Genomic DNA, 23,025 nt, shown 5'->3' on the forward strand with positions numbered 1-23,025 from the left:
GAAATTATGTTTATTCTGACTTAGGTGATGAAATATCAAGGATGGAGCAAAATCTAGCCTAAAGACATGTTTTAAGTCATCATTTGTCAAAAAACCAAGTCTTTTGGAGGAGGTGCAGAAATCTGCACTGTCGACAAGGCGTGACCACGCCTTACAGCCATAAGCTCCGCAGAAATCTATGCAGAAGACTACTGTCAACAAGGCGTGACCACGCCTTGCATCCCATAAGCTGCTAAAAGATGCGAAAGAGAGCTTCGAAATTTTCAGAGATTAATTTGTGGTGGACCTACCCCTAGTTAATTTCTTTTATTTTTAGAAGTGTTAGATTAATAGAACTTTCTTCCATGTATTTAGGGTTTTAATTTATTTAGATCATTCTTAATCTTATCCTTCCTTATAGGGATAAGATTAAATAGGATATTTCTTTTTTATAAGGATTCTATTAGGGTTTAGGGTTTTACTTCCTATTTAAGGACGGCTGGAAGTACCTTTAGAATTCATATTCTTATTCTTCTTCTACTCTCTACAATCTTGTGAATTCTTACTCCACCATGAGTGGCTAAGTTCTTAGTTTCTAATTCAAGAGTGAATAAATTCCAATTGTGATTTTGTGAGGCTTTGTGCTTAACAGAATTCTTCTTTAATTCAAGTATTCTTTATTTCTTGTTCTTATTATTTATAAATTATTGATATTGATTGAACTGACGACTCAACTTTGATATTGATTTTTCTATTGCTAAACTTTAAGTTTGTGATCCGTAATTGGCATGAACGATTGACACAAGTAGCAAGGAGCTGGCTCATGTGTGTGTGATTGCGGCTTATTCGAATTACATAGCTTGCATGATAGGCTCTAGGGAAATAAAGGAATAAGGTTATTTCAATTATCTCAATTAAATTAATGTTGGTTTAGTCATTCTCATTATTTTTAATGCTATCATTAAGTTGATATGGAACGCTATCGTGCCCAGACTAATGATAAGTCTTGATTTGGATGTTGGGTTTGAGTCAATTGTATTAAGAGAATTATACTTATTGCAGCTTTTTCGAATAAGTAGACTAAGTACTTGAATATAAGAATTGATATTTTAGCCTATTATCATGATTATAATTGGATGGAATTAGCACTCTTGAATTGGAAATTTGTTAAGATTAATTTTTATTTTACTTTAATATTCAACCTTTATTATTTTCTGCTTATTTATAATTTTGATTCAAACATTCAAAATCCCCCCTTTTATTTTACTTTGAGAAGCTATCCACATTGGTTCCCTTGGGATTCGACCTGGTTTCACTATTTCTACAAGTTAGTTTAGGAAAATCAGTCATTTATTTTGAAGGGCTTCGACAACCCGTTCAAATTCTCTTGAGACTTCCACTATCAAATAAAATTACAAAACTAACTCTATTTGTATTCTTTTACAAGACTAAGAAAAAATTCAGGTGTTTTCCTAAAGGCTCACACTCCAACCCAAGTATTTTCCTAGGCTTACATCCTAACCCACTTTAAGATTTTTTAATCTTAGTTACAAGAGTTTTTAATCCTTTACCCAAACGCTCAATCTCACCTTTTGAGTATTGCATATAAGAATTAATAACTCAACTACCCAAAAATCCAATCACAAGCTTGAACCTTTAATATAATATGAAAAGATGAAGATCTTGAGTTGTTTAGAAATATATACAAAAATAGAGGACTCAAAGTAAACACTCTTGCTTAACCTAGAACACTTAGAAATATTGTTTAAATACTTCTAAGTGAAAAAGAGTAGTTGCAGCCTCATTAAATGCAAAAATAGTAGTTTCTGCAGTTGTCATAAATGCGGCTTCACGGGCGTGAACAGTCCTTCACGACCATCAGTCATCAGCGTGAAAAACAGATTGAATAGTTGGAACCCGTCATGGCCGTGAATAATTTTTCACAACCATGAAAGTTGCTTTCACGGCTGGGAACTTGTGTTCACAGTTGGAAACTTTGATTTCACAGCTTGGGAACTTTGATTGTAAGCTCTTCTGTGATTTCTTGAGAAACTGGAGATTCTACAGAATTCACAGGCGTGAAAAACTTCTTCATAGCTGGAAACACTTATTTGTGGTTGGGAATCCATATTAACGGCTTGGGAACCTTTTCCATGAATCCTTTAGTGGATGTTTTTGTTCTTGAGGAAGAGATCTTTGTCACGGGCGTGAATATTTCTTCACAGCCATGAATTCTCATTTTTATGGCTATAAAGCATGCCTTGAGTACTACTATCCTTTTTGCTGTTTGAAGTGAGAATTCTTTGTGCATGGGAAACTCATGTTTCATAGTATGAATTTACCGTGTCTTAGAAGAACCAATTTTCTTTCCTTACACATAAATACTCAAACATAGAATTAGTCATTCTTAATTATTTGTAACCATCAAAATAGGATTAATAACCCTCAAGGTTCAACATTCTCCTCCTTTTTTATGGTGAAAAATAATTATTTGAAAAATTATTTCTCCCCCTTATTAAAAGGAGTTTATGCTTATGATAAGATTAAGATCATAGGGAACCACAATATCAATCACAATAAAGATCGTTGTTCATCCATTCATAATTAATAGTATCAACACAAACACAACATGAATATAAGAGGGTATATCATTTATGACTAAAAGAAGGTATAAGAACAATACTTTTCTCCTCTTTTGGTACCAACAAAAAGAAGTACCAAAGAAATATTCCCAAAAGCACTAAAGCTATAAAGAGTAGAAGTTTGAAAATTGCTTTAAAAAGGTATCAAGAACTAAGGAGGACCTAGGAATTGATATTTGATAAATTTGATATCGGCTTGAAGGGTATCATATTTTCCTTCTAAATGTTTAAACCGAGCATCAAATTCTCCAAACTTCGAATCAAGCTTGGCATCAAATATAAGAAGTACAAAAGAAATATTCCCAAAAGTTGATGTGTGGCTTGGTAAATATATCTGCAAGTTGATGTGTTGCATCAATAAATTCTAATACAACATCACCATTTTCCACATGATCACATAAGAACTGATGCTTAATGTTTATATGCTTGGTCCTATAATGCTGAATAGGATTCTTAGAAATATTAATGGCACTAGTATTATCACATTTGATAGGAATATGATCAAGAAAGACTTTATAGTCTACAAGTTGTTGTTTAGTTTATAACATTTGAGTGCAACAACAACGGGTTTGGGTATTGTTAAGGAGCGAGTATGGAAAAAATTAAAGGGTTGGAAGGAAAAAATATTGTCCAATGCGGGTAAGATTATGCTAATTAAATCCATTTCCCAAGCAATATCTAATTATGTGATGAGTTGTTTCTTATTGCCTAAGACATTGTGTGATGAAATTCAGGCCATGATAACACGTTTTATTTGGTCCTCTAGTAAGAAGGACAAAGGTATGCACTGGTTGTACTGAAAAGATTTGTGTTTATCCAAAGGAGAAAGGGGCTGGGCATTCGACACTTAGTTGCCTTTAAGCATGCTTTCTTAGCCAAACAATATTGGAGACTCCTAACTAGCCCTATGTCTCTTTGCTCTAGAGTCTTGAAAACTTAATACTTTACGTGTTGCAATTTCTTGCAAGCAAAGAAAACGTACAATTGCTCTTATTTTTGGACAAGTATCATGGAATCAAAATGGATTGTTGATTCAGGTGTTAAGTAGCAAATTGGAAATGGAATGAGTATGCGAATTTGGGATGATGAGTGGGTGTTGGATTTACCTTGTGGAAAGCTCCTTAAGAAAATCTCTAAATCTCCTAAATTCACAATATAAAATCTCTAATACTATAAAATGAAATTTCTAATTTTCAAGCTTTGAAGCAAATAATTGAATTCCAAAATTTCATTTCAATAAACTAGCATCGTAGACAACTAGGAGAAAATATACTCATATATTGTAAGTTCTACATACTTATTATTTTACAATTAGCATTCATATTTAATTAATTTGGTATTTAGACACTCGTTTGGTATTGACGTTCTTACACCAAGTAGGAGTTGATCGCACATCTTCAAAGAACGAGCCAAGCCGTGCAAAAATGCAGGGATATAGCAAGTAAGCAGCAAGGTTCTCCCTTTAGCCTTTAAGACCAATTACAACAAGCTTGCGACTCTAATAGAAAGAAAGGGTAAGCTCTCTGCTTTATTTTCTTCCAATGCTATATCTATCAAATACTTATTTGATATTGAAGTTCTTGTACTAAATAGGAGCTGATTACACATCCTTAAATAGATATGTTGTCATAAGAAAAAGAAAGGAAACAATAGCTTAAATACAAACAAATGCAAAAATATTACTAATTTGGTAATTGAACATTCTTTCCTTTTTTGTTTTTCACTTTCTTTTTTTCTTGTTTAATGTTATTATTATTATATTTTTTATTTAGAAAATATTATCTTAAAAAATAAATTAATTTAGATTAATTAAGGTAAAAGATGATAAAATTATTGTAATAATAAATAAAATAAGAATAGAAGATGAGAAGAAAAGGAGGAAAAACAACGGTCAAGATTTATTATCAAAGCCTAGCGGATTTTTAAAGTTTAAAGTTGGATTTGGTTTTGGGTTAAGTTAATAGTTTATTTAACTAGTTTGATGGCTAGAATAGTAACTTGTCAATTTTTCTAAAACAAGTGTTAGTTTAACATTGGATGCTTTAGATAGATCATTATTCTAGTAACTTAAACCATTAGATTTTAGGTAAGTGACTAATCTGCTGCTCAATTTAAAGTTAATAACCATAATGAAAAAAGAAAAATATATAATGACCAAAATGAAACTTAATATAAAGTTAAGTAGCTATTGGTGTAATTATCCCCGATTATGGTTAGTGACTCGATCTCTCCTGCTTCAAATTCCTGGAATAGGGTGCTCATAAACCAGATGGTTGTTCCGGATGAAGCTCAAGCTATTCTTAATATTAGGCTGATTGAAAGCGTCCTCCAGATAACATTTACGAGCCTTTTACAAATCATGGTGCTTTCACTGTTCGTAGTGCTTATTACCGTGCACGTGATATCTTGTTGAATTTTTCTGTTTCATCTTCTTCTATTGGTGCTACTTCTATCTATAATAGATGTTGGAATAGTAACATTCCACCTCGTGCTAAATTTTTTTTTGTGGCGTGCTTTGTGCAATGCTCTTCCAGTTACAGTGAATTTAAGAAGCCGTGGTATGCATGTCAATGATATATGCAATCGATGTAAAGGAGCTCCTGAAACTCTTCTACATGCATTGAAGGAATGCCCAGTTAGTCGTAGATTTGGGTTTGCTCTTCTCTGGGTCTTTGTGCTGATCAAGTGAGGGTTCCAGACATCGAAGAATGGATCTGCATGATGAGTAGTTCCTACACGACAGAGGTGTTTGAACAGTTTTGTATACTTCTCTGGGCTTGTTGGAATGTTAGGAATAAACATATCTTTGATGATGATGCTGATGAATCCAACCTTGCCAGTTCTCGGGCCCTTACCTTCTTGTGTGACTACCAAGCTGTTCAACAGTTCGAATCTGGCGGCTAGCTTGCTCGTAATCATTGGATGAGGCCTCAGCAAAACTTTGTGAAGATGAATGTTGATGTTGCTGTTCGTGATGCATCCGGGCTATTAGGCTTTGGTGTGGTTCTTCGAGATTGGCATGGGAAATTTTTATTTACCGTGCAGAAAAAAAGTGAAAATGAAGTGCTCACCGGAGGAGGCGGAGGCTATGGCCATGTTCGAGAGCCTGGTAGTTTGTAAATCTTTACCCTGGAAGAAGCTGCTCGTGGAGAGTGATTCTTTGAGTCTTATTGCTCATCTAAAGAATGGGACATCTGGTCTCAAGACATTTCACCAAGTTCTGGATGATATTAGACAGTAATGTAATAGTTTCCAGTCTGTTTCATTTTCGCATGTTAGACTGTCTGCCAAATTAGCTGTTGACTTGCCTTTTGCTGTTCTTTCTTTTGTTCCTCTAATTGGTGTTGAACCCTTTCTAACTTATACTAATTACAATAATCACCATTCATTTTCATACAAAACTATTACACATAAAATCTAACTTATACTCTTAAATAAAGTTTCTGTAACTCCAATATTTTCTACCAAAAAGTAAAAAGAAAAAAAAAGATTTTTAGTTATTATGCTAAAAATATGCAGTCGGAGTAGCATATGTTAGTCTCCATTCGTGTAGATTTCTGAATTTCAAATTAGGATTTTCAATTTAAATTAGCCGGCAAGTTTGCAGGTAGAAGTAAGAAGAAAAAGAAAAGAACCAATCAAATCGATTAGCGTACCAAAACTAATTAGGCTTAGGTTTTTAATTTTAAAAAAGTGACAGTTAACTGAACCAAAAAACAAGTGTCATCCATCTCACCTATAAAAGATATTGTGAATAAACTATTATTTTGTTTAAATTATTTTTAACTGCATTTCTTTATAAATTATGAGTAGAGTGTTTAATATACTTTAAAATTAATATAAAAAAGGTACAGTTTTAAAAATATGGCTGTGATTTTGTACTTAATAAGTATGTGTTTTTTAATAACAAATCAGTATACATACCTTTCTGATGAATCAATGTTTATATGTTTTCGTGATAAATCAGCATACATACTTTTGCTTGTTAGCAAATGATAATATTTCATTATAAATTGTAAATTACCGCTAATGCGGCTTAATTTGTGAGACGTAGCGCTTATATAAATTTTTAAAATAATGTTCGTGTATTCTATACATATAGTTTCATATATTTTAAATTCTAGTTATATATCTTTTTTCGTAATAAAGCAATAAACATATTTTTTATTAATATCATATTTAACTATAATCAAATAGTCCTCCAATATAAGCATCACGTCAGTAAAAATTCACAGTATAATAATTAAATTTTGTCCTTTTATTACATATAAAAATATATACACTAATTTATCATAAAAAAATTGTACGTATTTAAATTAAAGAGACATGAAACTATAGACTTTTTATAAGTTTTCTCTCTTAAAATATAATGATATAATGATAATAATAACATTGGCTTCTGACATAATATTAATAATAATAAATAAATAAATAAATAAATATTGAATATATTAATTAAAACATTGTACCAACTGGTAGAAAAATCAAGAGCAGATTTTGCTTACATCATTCAGTTTTGTCCATATTTAAACTTTGATACCATTTGTTTGAGAATTTAACGCATTAATCACTTTATATGAATAAAGTTTAAAAAATTGTCACATAGTATGACATTTTTTCACTTGAGAAATATAAATATTTTTTTTATCAGAGGAGTATGTATTTTATTTTTTTAGTATTTTTGAGATATATATTAATTTTTTATTATTTATTATATAATTTTACATGTATTTAATATGAACTATTATTAAATTATGATTTTATAAGCAATGTGTTTTATTTTCTTAGCATTTTTGAGGTACATATATATATTTTTATTATTTATTATATAATTTTACATATATTTAATATGAACTATTACTAAATTATAATTTTATAAGCAATTTGACATCCGACAATAAATCAAGAGATTTATAAACATACTAAAACTTTATTTAGGAAAATTGTTTCTTAGATTTGATTAAAATTAAAAAATTATATGTTTTTAACAATTATTTATGATCATAAAATATCTAATTGGATACTAAATTAATTAAGAATACTTATATTATCAAATATTTATATTTCTATTAATATTTTTAATATATAAAATAATAAAAATATTGAATGTACCTAAAAAATGCTAAAAAAAAAAATACGTGTTACTATTTTGATATAAAAAATACCTTTATTCCTTACGTGTGTAAGCGGCAAACCACATAGTTATTTTTTGAACTTTACCCGATTAATAATTATATGATATTTTCATATTTTATCAAAACAATAAGAAATTAAATATATTGAATTCATAAATATCTTAAAATATATAAAAATATGCATGAATTTAATAAAATATAAACATTCTCTAAAGTATTAATATTTAATAAGGTAAAAACATATCTAGTGATATTTTATTAGACATTATATATTAAGTTAAAATTTTAAATGTTTATTTGACTTGATAATATATATATATATATATATATATATATATATATATATATATATATATATGATATTAAATTGAAGAATTAAATTAAATTTTTATTAAATAATTAAACTCTTTAACTAAGTTGACTAACTAAAAATTGTAAGGGATTGACTTAAATATAGACGAAATCAAAACTCAAAAATCATTTAATACGATTATCAAAGAAGAGGTACCAAAAAGATGTTAATATGGTCAAAATTCAGTGATATAAATATACTTTGCTCATGACCTATTAATCCGTATAAATATTTAGATTTATAAAATTGTTCAATAAACAAAGGGTCAATTTACGCCTTAAACTTATATTAAATACATTAAATTTAAATTTTTTTTATTAAATAGCACCTTGAACTTATGTATAAATAAGTTTCTTTAAAAAGTAAAATAACATTACATTTTTAGATTTTAAATGAATTATAAAAATTAAAAATAATATTTATTTAATTAACTTACTGATAGAATATCTGATGACGTACTATACAAGAGTATGTTTAGCAAAATTTAAAATTCGGATTTAAATGACCCAAAAATGACAAGTTATGTGTCTATTTGTCAAGAAAGTTAAAATTTGACTTATTTATTTTTTAGAAAGTTGAAATTTGACTTATTTAGCACTTATCAATTTTAGATCAATTAAATTTAAAATTTAAATTTTGTCAAATATGTTATTGTATATCGCGTCACTAGATATTGTATCAGTAGATTAATGAAATTTTTTTCTAATTCTTATAATTCAATTAAAACCTAAATATCTAATATTATTTCATTTATTTAAAAATTAAATTGGATATATTTGACCCTTAAATATAAGTGTAGAAGACTATTTATTAAAAAAGTTTAAATTTAGTGTATTTGATCCTTAAATATAAGTTTAGGGACTATTTAATGAAAAAGTTTTAATTTAGTATATTTAACTTTTAGAGGTAAGCCATTTTTGTACTGTTGAATGGTTTGAAATAATGAGATCGTGCTCATCCTATTTGCATATATATTTGATTGGCATGTCTATTTTTTCGCTACTGTAACTGATATGCTAGCAAGTATAAGCTCTTGTTTTGGAAAAAGTAATGAAATCAGCTCACAAAGACAGCTATATTCATATTGTTTATCCATTTTCTCTGCTCAAGAACCAACAGAACTTAAAAGCACAAAGAGGTATTCTAAAAAAGAATTCTACATTCAATCTGAGAAGACAAACATGAAGTGTAGTCAAAATTCAACTATACAATAAAAGCAACAATTTGATCAAGCGTGACTTACAGTTGCACTCAAACCAGATTTACAGTTGCAGTGTAAAATCTAGATCATTGCCAGCTAATGTGTACCTCGGCCATGCTGCATCTGCAAGAGCTAAAATCAGAATGAGTTATGTTTTTATATATGACTTCTAGTACCATCAAATGATTATTATTTGACAAATTAAGCTTAAGTACTGCAAAATCATGAATGATTTATGAGTACCTATTATCCTTTCGTGTTTGCGTTTTAATGACGTCTGCTCCTCTTGGCTAGACTGCTGCAAGTTTTCTTGCTTGTCTAGTCCATATGGTGAAGACTTTTGCTGCTCATCTTTCACAAATTGCTGTATTTCCTCAGGCTCACGTTCTCCTGTGTTCTCTATGGAATCATTACCTAACAGTATAATGAGTATCTGACAAATGTAATAGGAGATGTATTGCATAAAAGGGTTGCTAAATCTAAATGGAAAGGTACAAGTGAGCATGAACAACAGAATGAGAAAAGAGACGATTCCGATGAATAGAGTGTAGGAAGCAAGCCAAGTAAGTTTGTTTACTGCTAGATGTATTGCAGCCATGAATGGCAAGGACATCATCCCAAGAGCTAATCCCAAAAGACATACTGACAAGCGATATAGAGAAACTACTAAATGAATATCACTTAGGGTTGTCCAGAAGGCGAAGAAAATGCTGACGATGGAGCTATAAAAAGCTGCTGTGATGCATATGACAAATACTTGAAACATATTATAATTTAACATGGTTGCCATTCCTTTGTCTGGGCCGTCAGAGCTGTTATATCCACCAGGCACAGTGAACGCAGCAGTGAAGGTGACTGTGGCCACAAGTATTTCAAGCAATAAAAGAATTCCAATCCGTTCTTTGATATATTCAATGTTGGGCGATTTTGGCTCCTGGAAAGTTTCTCCCTTCCGCTTGTGAAGTGTTAGGCTCGAACCAGGGCGAGCCCCAGCAGACCACAGAGCACCATTCGTTAAACACTGCGCAACAAATCAGGGATCAAACCCATACGGTAATCAACAATCATTCTTTACTGGAGATAAAAACATACATGCTGTTAGAACTGAAGGGTCTTGCATAAATTGCAATTATAAATACAAGAATCAGCAGTTTGAATTAGTTTAGCCCGATAATATGTTCTAGCACAAAGTTGCATTCCTTCACTACATTATTTATTTAATGTGTAAAGCATTATAGAGCTGAACTAACAACTTTTCGTTCAATTCTTACATGCCGAGCTCTTGGCGGTCCGCTGGAGATCTTTGGACAGAGATCAAAAGCAGTCAAATTGTGATTGTTGAGAAGGTTTAAGTTAATTTCTTTGTCCCGCGTGAGTGAGCACAACAGCAACATGAGAGTGAGTAGCTGCCAAATGTAATGGAGTGTTTCCATTGATGTCTTTCTCATTCAATAGCTCCTTGAGGGCAGGAGTTTCCAGTATGTATCTTACCACATGACTTTTGCCACTCTTTGCTGCAACATGAAGAATACTCTGACCTTGTTTGTTGAGCAACTCGGTTGGACATGGCCACTGCTTTAACAGCTCCTTAATTACATCAACATGACCTCTTTCGGTTGCAACATGGATAGGAAGGAAGCCCTTATTGTCCATTTCAAACATCCTACTTTTGGACCGACTCGAAATGAAGCGGACTGCATCAACCTTACCTTCGTATGCTGCCCAGTGAAGTACACTTCGTCCCTTTCTATCTCTTAACCTCAATAGTTCTGGCTTTGCCTTCACCATCTCTTCTAGCATATCTAAAAATAATTAAGAAGTGTCAAATAGAGTTATATCGTAATCACCTCTTTTATTATTATTGGCCACAATTCGAATTTGGTTTTTTTTTTTTTTTAATTCCAATTTGGAATGGCTAACAGAAAACCATCAATTCTACTGTACTAAAACTCAAAGAGTTTTAATATAATAAAAAAGATCCAGAAACTAGTCATATATTAAATAAAATTTCAGAAAATAAATAATAATTTACTCTATATAAAAAATATAATCCTAATTTTTAAACTGAAAAAATTTATTAATTAAAATAATATTAATATTCATAGAAGTCATGGAGAGATGACTAATTGAAAGTTTTATGCTCAAGTTCCTAGGCAAAAAGAAATTTATGCTAAGTATTTAGTTGAAATTTGAATTCAATTAGAGTCTCATGCGTTTTGCTATATGATAACCAATTTTAAAGTACTAACAGTTCTATATTCCTTATAAAGGAACTTTTGTCAATTTTAATCTTGCCACATTCTTCTCCTTCTTTCTTTCATTTTTTCTAATAATATCATTACGAATAATGTATTAAATAAGGCACAAATCACATAAAGACAAGCACTAACATCTAAGGAATTTATTTCTATAATTTTATTTACAGTTTAACTAATTTATTGAAATTCCAAGATATAATATCTATGGATACTTGCCCTTACATAATTTATCTTCTATTTGATGAATTCATTTGTGATAATATAGTGAAAAAATATAAAAAGAAAAAGAGAAAAAAAAAAGAAGAAATTATTTAGTAATTATATATTAAAGAACAAAATCATTTTTTACTTAATTATAAAATTAGAACCACTCTAAAAGTCCACATGACGAAATAAACAGACTTATTATTTTGCCACTCAATCATTCTTGGAGATAAGCATTGACTTAGGTTCTTTTAGTGAAAAATAATATGTTTTAATTATGGATATGTAAGAATCATTCAACCCGCATTACTTAATCTTATTTAAATATTGGATTGATTTATCTTTTTAAATTGCATGTTATGGATTCAAATATTGAAATATAAATAAATTAAAGTTGAGATATAACAGATTCTTGATATATATTTTTACCTTTGACAGATAAGTATAAAGTTTCTAACATATTTTTGATACATAGGTATAATGCTATTGCAATATAACTAATACTTTAATACGTTATTTTTTTTCAAGAAAAAGCGTATATAATTAATATATTAATTAATAAGATACTTGCAAAAATAAGAATAAATAGTATATTAATAAAGTTTAGGTATTAGATTGTATATTATGATTAAATAATTGATTAATAATGGTTAAAATATTATAATTAAAGTATTAGATTATATATTATAATTAAGATAATGATTAATAAATTAGCCGAATTTTTCATTTTCTATAGTAATATTATCAATTATTTCTTCTGTTGAACTGTTATTATATAAATTTAATTTAGTGGTAATTTAAAGAATATTTATATTCTTAGAAGGCAGAAATGTCTATGTCAAATATTTTTCCAATGTGTATATCTACATGATGAAACAATTTATTATTTTTATTTCTAATGTCAAAATATGGTTTGAACACTTTTAAGATGTAATTTTGAATTTAAAATAAGTAATATTTTAACCTCTTAAACTTATAAAAAATTCCAAAATTACCCTGAAATTAAATATTTTAATCTAATCATCCTGTAATAATTACAAACATTACTAATTTCTTTATTAAATCAGGAAATTATAAGACACATAAAAATCACTTTTAAACATATATAAGGGATATTATTAAAAATAAATTAACTCTATTTACATAATGTACACATAAATTAACTATTAAGGATATTAATATGATTATTATTTATTTTATAAAGTTAAATAATTTTTATAAATTAACATTATTAATGAATATAATATAATAAAAATAAGATTTTATTTAATTATATTATATTCATTAAATTTGAGGAATTTACATCATGAACTAGAAATATAAGTAACAAAATATGTAAAAAGAATTTGAGCGGAACGGGAGGAAAGTGTTTTCTTCTGCAAATAGAAAAAACACATTGAAATGGCTTGTTGGAACAAAATAAAGAGTATTTTATTTAGATTTTGATTTGGAACCGAATATTTTGATCATTTGGATTAGAGCGGAATGAAATCGATAATATAATTCTAAGTATAAAAATAAAAGAAATCCTAGCACCGCAAAAGAGTGCAAACAAGCTAAAGGAAATAAATCAAATAGTATTAAAGAAGATTGATTGCAGCAAGTACCTAATTTTCCTTCCATAATGGCAGCATAAGCTGCTGAGTTTCCTTCTAGTCTTTCAAAAGAGTCATCGTGCCCAGTTGGAAGTTTCGACAATAGTGACTGAAGAATTTCTTGATACCCTTTTTTGATAGCAATACAGAGTGGAGAGCAGCCTTGTAAATTCTGATAAAACCGCACTTCGGGATCTTCAGAAACCAAAAATTGAGCCACGGCATGGTGACCATTCATCACAGCCTCGTGCAAAGCAGTGTTCCCATACACATTTTTCATCCTCAGTAACTGACTAGCACGAGTGCTTTCTGCAGAATCTTTCCTGGAAGAGAAAGAAGATATTCCTGAAGAAATATCCGCGTCAGGACATGTAAGAATTCGAGTTATATCAAGCATTCCACTTCTAGCAGCCAAATGAAGAGCTGTATTGCCTTTGATATCTTTCTTGACAATGAGTGAAGGAAATTCAGAAGCAATGAGTTTGGCGATCTCCTTGCTTCCGGAACTTATCGCGACATGAAGCAATGAATTCCCTGACGGGCCTACTTGATCAAAGATGGCTGAGAGATCCTCTTTTGAAATTATTTTTAGCGAATTGATGAAGTAGTCAGTGTTCGCTTTCCGTGCAGCTTCTAGCAGTTCATGATAAATGAAGTTCTCATGCTTTAGTACTTCTGCTTCTGCCATTAATGATTGTAGCCGCTTGCTTCTTTGCTCCCAGCAGCTTCCTTTTTCCTCAACTTCTACTCTTATAAAGTTCAAATTTATATAGACTATGAATGACCTATCACTTCTTTGACTTCAGATATACAAAGGTATAATAGACTTCAACAAAAGAACACTGAAAAATGTAAAACCTTGGCCTTCAATTTTTCTTTTACTTCCTAAATTTCATCTTTTACCAATGACTTTGTCCTTGCACAAGTATTTGTGAATAAAAGTATAAAAAAGATTTTCTTATAACATCTAATTAAAACATTATATTATATTAAAATCTCAGTTGAACTCAAAAAATAATATTAATGTTATTGTTTCCATGCATGTTGCACCATTATTATTATTATTTTAATTTTTTTATTTTAATTATAAATAATAATGTAAAATAATTTAAAAAAATATTCAAATTTTCAATATTAATAATTATTCGTCACATTAATATTCTCTTAATAAAGTTTTTAATATATAAAGGTTTTATAAAAATAATAAATATAAAAACTATCTTAAATTTATTTACTATCTTAAATTGATTGATTAATTTTATATATATATATATATATATAATACTAAAAATAAAATTAAAATGTCATCTTTTAAGATTAGAAGTTATTATATAATTTAAAACTAAATTGTTAGTTAATATGATATATTAAATATAATTAATATGCTATTTTTTAGAATTTATAATCACTTTATAATTAAAAGTTAATTTAATAGTTAATATAATATTTAAAATATAATTAAAAATACTATTTTTAAAGATTAAAATCATTATTTACTTAAAACAAAGTAATTTAATAAATTAATTATAAAATTAAATAAAATTATATGTCGGCAATGTTTATGGGTACATGTCAAAAATGAATTTTTACATATTAAAATAATGATATAAATTCTTTATATATATATATATATATAACAATCGCATGGGAATGAGAAATTGACACCATGTAGGCTTAACCTAGCTGAAATGGTAATAAAGGCTGTTGTGATTGGGGTGGAGTTCTCAGTTTCATTATCTATTTCAATTTCTCATATGCGGTTAATTCTTCACAAAACGAATTCCTTACTTTTACTAATCCTATATGGGAGACTAATAAGGGACACCGTCAAAATAATAAAACAATAATAAAAAAAAAAAAAGAGAGAAATTGACATGTAATACTTTTGGGTTTTTATCAATTATCTAATTGGTCGGGCGTATTGCACTTGGAGTGGATAATAATGGTTGTCTTAATAAAGTGTTAAACTAAAGGCAATAATTGTTGAAAAATATAATTAGAGATGCAAATATTTCATTATTTTAATCAATTAAAATTATAATTAATAACTAACTAGGAACATATATAAATAAGTAGATATCCATAAATCTTGGAAATTCTTTTTGCCCTACTCATAAAGTTCTATTTAAATTCCTAAAACAAGTCTTCTTATTAGGGATTTTAATAATTTTATATATGTTTCATTGAAATTATAAGAGAATTTATTTTATTTAAAAAAAGATATGAGAAAAAAATAAAATAAAATTGATAAAGTTAAAAGAGATATTTTAGTGTTATAGAATATATTAATTTACTAATATGAAATTTATTTAAAAAATTTATCTGTTTTGTTAGAATTTAGTTTAATTATAATCAATTCTATATAAATTTGTAATCAATTCTATATAAATTTAATTATATAAAGTACTAAATTAACTTTCAGTCTATTTAATATATTTAAATTTTAAATTTATAAATAAATTTTATAAATTTCAGCCATAGATATCGTTACAAAAAGCTAATGAATAAAAGAAAAGGGTCAGAACAAAAGTTTGTGTCTGCAACATAAGGAAAAGGACAGTGGAAGAAAGGCTTTTCAAAAGGGCAAAAAAGCGAATGAAGTCAAATTTAGAGGAATTTATGTATTTATTTAGTGTTGAAAGGCCGGGAACCACTCAAAGGAGCATGACTTTTTAACAAATCAACATAACATCAGGTACTTTTGGGTTTCAACTGTACGTGACATCCTCTTTCCTTAAATATTATGTGTTTTACCAAAAGTTATAATTGTCAATTATTATCTATAATTTATAATTATTAAAATATTCAGCATTTTCTCACTAAATAATAGTAGTAGATATCATATGTTATATTCATATCATCTTGCATAAAAGAAGATATCATTTAAGCTTCACAGATGTTCTGAAACTTTAATAAATGAGTCGCAGTTTAATACTGTACTTTCTTATTAAGTATTAACTGAAAAAAGAGAAAGGTATAATTTGGCTTCAAATATTTGAGCCTAGGCCTTCAAGTTAATTTTTGCCCATTCACTTTGCAAAACAGCTTTTTTTCCTTTTATTTATGCCCTCACTTCAAAGAGAGTAAATTTTAATTTTACGATGTGATAACTAAAAATAGATCGAGCATATAAAAATAGATCAAGCATATGAAAATATGCCAAACATACAATAATACCGGGTAAATCATGACTGATCAAATTCAAGTTCTTGTGGTAGTACAAATCTAAGGAAAGTCAATTATAGTCAAATTCTACTTAAATCATCCGACTAGATCAATGATATTCATATAAAACTAAAAAAGACCAATCTTTATAGGATTAAGATTCGAAAAAGGTGCAAATACACCCCCGATATTTGCGGCGAGGAGCACATAAGCCCCCAAAATGATTTCTTCACGCAATTAAGTACGTTTGTTGCGTTTAGCTGCATTATAAACCCCTCAGTAAATGGCTCTTTCATCTCCAGCAAACGGACGTCTTCTCTAACCTGATGTGGCGAGTTTAATCAGCCATGTGGGACCCATCTGCAAAACTTTTTGAGGCCGCTCCAGCGACCCTTGCTATACGTCGCACCGCGACATCCCTAGTTCAAGAAGAGAGGCCAGAGGTGATAACTGAGGAGACTCATCTTCGAACTGCAGGAATGATGAAAGAAGCAAGAGCCATGCCTGACAATAATAAATTGTACGATGCTCGGGGCAAGCTGATTGAAGCACAACATTTGTTGGAGGATGTGGTTGATGATCGACACAACCCAGTAATCAGAATGTCGGGCTTGGAGCTTCAACAGTTCTTGAAATTGATGAAATCGCAAGAGATGTATCAAAAGCGAGGGCGTTCTTTTGCACCCTTCTCTGAGATTTCCTATGATCGTCAGCGTTTTGCTTCAAGAGGTGAGACGGAAACTCTGCGGCTATTTCCGCACCGCGTATGGACAAATACCTTGAGCAAGCCAAGGCATTTGACGAGGATCCCAGCAAGTCGCAGCCCTCGGTCTTGAAGGAATAACTGATTGAAGCTCTTAAATCTTTTATTCAGGCAGCCATTCAATCTCTCCAGGCCATTGAGAAAATAATCAATAGTTAATATTGGCCATCTTATAATTTGCATTTTGCTTTTGCACCTTCAATAACGTACACCACTGTGTATGCTGACAGTGGTGTTGTGTTGTGTATGGTTTTGCTAGTGAGCAGCAGAAACAATAAGGAATGAATGAAAGTCTTTAATGCTATATCAGAAATACTCTACGCTGGAATGTGATGCCGGTCTGCTTGCTACCAAGAATTTTTGTTAATGTTTTAAGCCTTACAAAGTGTAATCGTCGTCGGGGGTGTAGCTCATATGGTAGAGCGCTCGCTTTGCATGCGAGAGGCACAGGGTTCGATTCCCTGCACCTCCAGTTTTTGCTTGTAATTCTGAGATTTTCCCTTTACAGATGGGTCCTACATGGCTAACTAAACTAGCCACATCAGTCCTCGATTCCCTGCACCTCCATTTTTTGCTTGTAGTTCACATCAGCGTGGAGAAGATGTTCGTTTATTGGGGATGAAAGAGTCGTTTACTTAGAGACTTATAACACAATTAAACATAACAACCATGTTTAATTGCGTCAAAAAATTGGTTAAGAGCTTATGTGCTCCTCGTAAATGTGGGGGTGTATTTGCACCTTTTCCCATTAAGATTTCCATATTATTTGTTTGATTTCTAATAGGACAAAAAGAACTCTAAACTCCTATATAAAGAGTTGAAACACAATCGAAGTGAGTGCCTAGACGGGCGGCACCGTCCGGTATTCTTTTTAACCTCTTTTATAGATATTCTAGAGCTCAGATCAATCAAGAAAATCTTTATTGATAGCTGATTTTGTGGACTAATTATCGTCATGCAATCTAATTGAGATTTTATTAGGTGATTTTAAGTTTTAGAATTTGTAAAACTCTTTTGCCTATTCTGATGGAGTCTTTTGTCTGCACTGATTTTTCTTGATTGATGTAAGCCTTTTTGCTTGTTTTCTCTTTCAATCAATACCGTGGTGTTGCTCATCATTTACTAATCTTGTTGCAGTTGTTGACACTTTCTTTTTTTGTCTGACTATTAGGAAGTATGGCCTAACTTCCTAATAGTAGAATAGCGACTTCTAAAGGTAGTAGACTGGAAATCCAAATAATGGTGAACACCAATAACAAACAAAAAGAAGAGATGATTTCAACTCTGTTGATGTAGTTTGCAAGCCAACAAAGTTTTTGCTTACTCTTAAATATTCAACAACCATAAATACCAAAGAAATCATCACAAGAGCTAATAAGATAAGCAATACAACCAGGAATAAAGAAATGTGACGGAGATTTTGCAGTTTGAACTGTTAGAAGTTGTATTTATCCCACATCGCTTGATTACTGGGCTGTTATAATGTATATAAGCGGATTGGACACTCTTTTCCTTTGAGCTAGCTTTTAGGATGAGTTCTATTCAAACCCATTTATCATGGTATCAGAGCCAGCATCTTGTTTGCGATGGCGGATTTGGTCCCGGCCCATTTGTATGTCACGCTAAGAGTGAGGGAGGGTGTTAGAAGTTGTATTTATCCCACATTGCTTGGTTACTGGGCTGTTATAATGTATATAAGCGGATTGAACACCCTCTTCCTTTGAGCTAGCTTTTGGGATGAGTTCTATTCAAGTCTATTTATCATGAACATGATTCCCACCGACTAAGAATACATAACTTATAAGTATCATTTAAGATGAGACAAACTCTATGGATGGACCTAGTTTATAAATAAACCTGCACTTTTACCTACTATCAAAGGTAAAAATTTAATTTAGTTAGGAGGTTATTGTTAGAAATGGCAGAGCCTTGTCAAAATCCAGAAATTTGATCCAACTCGTCTAAAATTCGACTAGTCCGAATTTGAATTTTAATATAAAATTGAAGGCGAACTCGAAATAACCAGAAACTAAAATTGTCCGAACCTGAAATGACTCAAACCCGAAGCAATCTGAGACCGAAGTGGTCCCAAATTCGAGTGACCTTAGCTCAATATAATCCGATCTTGAAAAATAACCAAATCCAAAATTATCTAAACTCGAAACTCACGCGATCTCAGATCCAATAATACCAGAATTTATAACCTACACAATCCGATTCAAAATCGAAAATGACCCAAAATATAACTTTCTATTAAAATAAAAATAGCATTTTGGTGATATTTAATTATCATATATAACTAATTCTGACACTAATTTTTTTAATATATTTTATTTTCAATTAGAATTTTAAGAAATATCTTTTGTAACATCATCTCTAATCTTTTAATTTTTTAAAATAATTACTTTATAAATTGTTAATCAGTAAATAAAATAACTATCTTGAATATATATATATATATATATATATATATGAAAACATTAAAATGTAAACAAATAAAATAATTGAAGTTAAGAATTTTATAATTTAGTTTAATTTATTTTTAAATTTTCTTTAAGAAAAAAGGTGAACTATTTTATGTTATATTTATGAGAAAAAAAATTAACGACTGAAAATAAAATTATACTTTTGAGTAAAAAAATTAAATTCATAATTATAAATGGTTTTCTTATAAAAGTCAAGAAACTTGGTTGATATAAAAGATTAATTAAATAAAATTTTGATATTGATACCATTTTGAATTCTTTTTAATTTACAACACTTTAGTTAATAAACTAAATAATTAAGTTAATTATTCTTAAAATTAATAAAATTTTATTTTTATTTTTTTATTTTTGAAGAAAAATTCAAGGTAAACAAAAATGATAGTTCAATAAAGAGGCGGCCATATAGATATAAGATAGAAGATGGTCCACCATAATACAAAAACTTAAACTCGAATCTTTAACTAGTAAATTTTAAAGAAATTAAATATATAGAATTTTACTTGACAAAATTCATGAAATTAAAAAATAAAATTAGATAAATTAATCATAAAATTTAATACAAACTCGATAAGTTAGTCCAAAACCTTATCCAAAATTCGAGGCAATCGAACTCGATTTTATTCAAATCGAACCCGTAATTATTCGAATCCGAAAAAGAAGCAAGGCTAGAAAGATATGAACCTGGACCAACTGAAATCCGACCCAATCCGAACACTAGTAGAACTTGACATCATCTTAACTCGAAATTATTTGAACCTGAAAAGACCCGAACCCGAAGTGGTCAAATCCGAAATAATCCAAAACCCGAAATGATCTTATTTAAACTCGACTCAACCCTCATGTTTGCCATCTAGTTGTTATATATCACCTTAGTTCGGGGATTCTTATATCATGGACCCTGGTCCATAATGTATTGTGAACAGAGAAATGCAGGGACTTTTTTTCTTGCTTTAATTTCTTAAATTAAAATAAAATGAATCTATAAAAATTAGTATTATATTAAAAATTGTACATTGAATAATTTTTTTATATATTTCTAAAAACTAATAGTTTATTCGCACATTATACAACTGTTGTAATTATTTTTATTATAAATAATAATCAAAATAATTATTTTCTTCTTTTTCATTTTAATTCAATTCAATTTGATTCATTCTAATTGTATAATTATTTTTGAAATTTTGTATATATATAGACTCATTTGGCTCTCACCCTCAATTATTTATGGTATGGGAAAGTACCTATAGATTTTTTTACTGAAATGAGTCTATCATCTATCCTCTATTCATATCATAATACATCAGGTTGGGCAGTAAGGGCTGAGAAGGGCAATTACTCATTCTTAAAACCAGTATTCTTAAGATTAAAGAGTGGGTCTTAATCTTATTTTTAGTAAATTCTTCTTGAAAAAAACCCTCCCTCATAAGAAAGGGTTACTATTTTTGGGATCTAATGCTACACTGCTACTCAATACTTTAAGGGAAATATTTTGTTACAGAAATTGATTCCTAACTCCGCGGATATATATAATTAAAAAAGAATATGTAAGTGATTCATATACAACATCTCCTTGTTTTATCAGTGGCTCTACTAATTGATATATTTCCACAAATAATTGAAATTCAATTTCTTAATTTGTATCTTCAATTTTTGGAAACTTATAAAGTTCTTTTGTTAAGCCCTGATCAATGAACCTATAAAATCCTTCAAACTGTATATGATTCAATCCTGGTATTTTAGACATTCCCTTATTTCCATCCATAAGCATTTTGAAATTCCCATTTATTAAAAAAATTCCATTATTGTATTGGAACTATATTTTGATTTATTTTTGGTTCTAATTGTGCAGAGGCGCTTTTACCCTAGAAGATCATAGAATTACCTCATGGGGAGTTAGCTGCACCTACGAATGATATAAATACTACCACTGCTTTAGCTTTACTTATGTCAACAATATATTTTTATACGGGCCTTAGCAAAAAAGGATTATGTTATTTCGATACATACATTCAACCAACTCAATCCTTTTATCCAATCTCCTGGTCCCTGCGGAAAGGAAAAAGAATTTCACCTCCTTCGGTTCAGGAAGGGAGGGTTTGAAAAGTCCTATTGATTGCAGCTTTCTCTAAATCTTCGGGAAAAGCATGAAAATAAAATGCTCAAATGGTACGATCCCTCCATCGCCCCAAAATGAAAAGGACGATTTTGTAGTTCTTGGTCAGTGAAGATACGATACCCATATTCCAGGACCATACAACCTGATTACATGAAAAGCGCCAAACCCAAAGTAAGCCACCCTTGAAAGAAACAAATGAATTCCAAAGATCTTTTGCAAATCCAAAGAAGGTTTTCCTGTATGTTCATTACAAAATATTTCTAGATCCCAATACACCCAATGCTAAATAGCTGCCAAGAAGCACAAGCGAAAAAACATAATATGCGCCCCAGCCATGCCTTCATAACTCCAAATACCCGGATTCTTTATAGTTCCTCCTGTGATACTCCAACTACCCCATGAATTGGTTATTCCTAAACGAGTCATAAAGGGTATAAAGAACATACCCTATGTTCGTTATACAAAAAAAAATGATTATTGTATAGACTATTTTGCTACTATGTTCAAAAAAAGATTTGAACCCTTTTTTTCAACATGAGTGTTCTATACGGAAAATAATTTCCAACTATTCATTTTGAGCTTATTTTTGTATGAATATATGTATTAACATAGTAGTAGAAAAAGTACCTTGCTGCATTAAGACTTTAAACAATTTAGCTTTAACCATATTAATGGTCCTACGTTATTGGTTGATAGAGAATCAAAGCATATTTACTTTACCCATGAATCACAAACTGTTATGGTTCTTAAAGATGGGGTCATTCATAACATTACTATACCTTCCCTATTCATTGCAGGTTGGTCCTAAACAATTCGATTCGGGGTTAATACACAAAGATTTTTTGTAATTTCTTAAAATTGATCTTCATTTCGAATCTCATTCATAGGATCATGCACCTTGTCTTTCCTAGTTAAAATAAAAAAAGCACAGCTGGTTCAATCCAGCCTATTCTTGAAAAAAACAACTCGCACATACCCCCTTTCCATAAAATGGGCAATGCTGAGCCAAATCCTCTATTTTAAAAGCAAACAAAGGTTCATAAAGACAAAATAAAAAAAAAGAATAGGTGCAGAGACTCAATGGAAGCTGTTCTAACACACGGAATTGAGTGTGTTGCATTAGTAAAGT

The 23,025-nt window shown here is 29.9% G+C and overlaps 2 protein-coding genes and 1 non-coding gene across 3 annotated transcripts; 1 reads left to right on the plus strand and 2 right to left on the minus strand.

Moving 5' to 3' along the window:
• Positions 1 to 9,196: 9,196 nt before the first annotated feature.
• LOC125370941 lies at positions 9,197 to 10,429 on the minus strand. The gene is made up of 4 exons (XM_048378404.1): positions 10,385 to 10,429; positions 9,553 to 10,330; positions 9,375 to 9,432; positions 9,197 to 9,275 (listed from the first exon to the last, which is right to left on the minus strand). Exons 1-4 carry the CDS (start codon positions 10,427 to 10,429, stop codon positions 9,197 to 9,199), a joined length of 960 nt encoding a protein of 319 aa, XP_048234361.1.
• Positions 10,430 to 10,495: 66 nt separating this feature from the next.
• On the minus strand, positions 10,496 to 14,099 carry LOC8267290 (protein ACCELERATED CELL DEATH 6-like). The gene is given in 3 exon segments (XM_025157798.2): positions 10,496 to 10,686; positions 10,688 to 11,111; positions 13,379 to 14,099. Coding segments are annotated over 3 exon segments (1,245 nt in total). The 5' UTR covers positions 14,055 to 14,099; the 3' UTR covers positions 10,496 to 10,541.
• Positions 14,100 to 17,693: 3,594 nt separating this feature from the next.
• TRNAA-UGC lies at positions 17,694 to 17,766 on the plus strand. The gene has a single exon. It is a non-coding gene; the product is annotated as a tRNA-Ala (tRNA).
• Positions 17,767 to 23,025: the final 5,259 nt, after the last annotated feature.

Source organism: Ricinus communis, chromosome 8 (genome assembly GCF_019578655.1).
Source record: "Ricinus communis isolate WT05 ecotype wild-type chromosome 8, ASM1957865v1, whole genome shotgun sequence".
In the NCBI taxonomy this organism is placed as follows: domain Eukaryota; kingdom Viridiplantae; phylum Streptophyta; class Magnoliopsida; order Malpighiales; family Euphorbiaceae; genus Ricinus; species Ricinus communis.

Excerpts from the sequence above, each read along its gene's own strand:
- LOC125370941 (XM_048378404.1), bottom strand. The coding sequence starts at position 10,429 with ATGCAAGACCCTTCAGTTCTAACAGCATGTATGTTTTTATCTCCA. Across the intron at positions 10,331-10,384 it reads CATGTATGTTTTTATCTCCA|TGTTTAACGAATGGTGCTCT; the intron begins GTAAAGAATGAT and ends TTTGTTGCGCAG. Across the intron at positions 9,276-9,374 it reads CTAGATTTTACACTGCAACT|ATTGAATGTAGAATTCTTTT; the intron begins GTAAATCTGGTT and ends TTGTCTTCTCAG.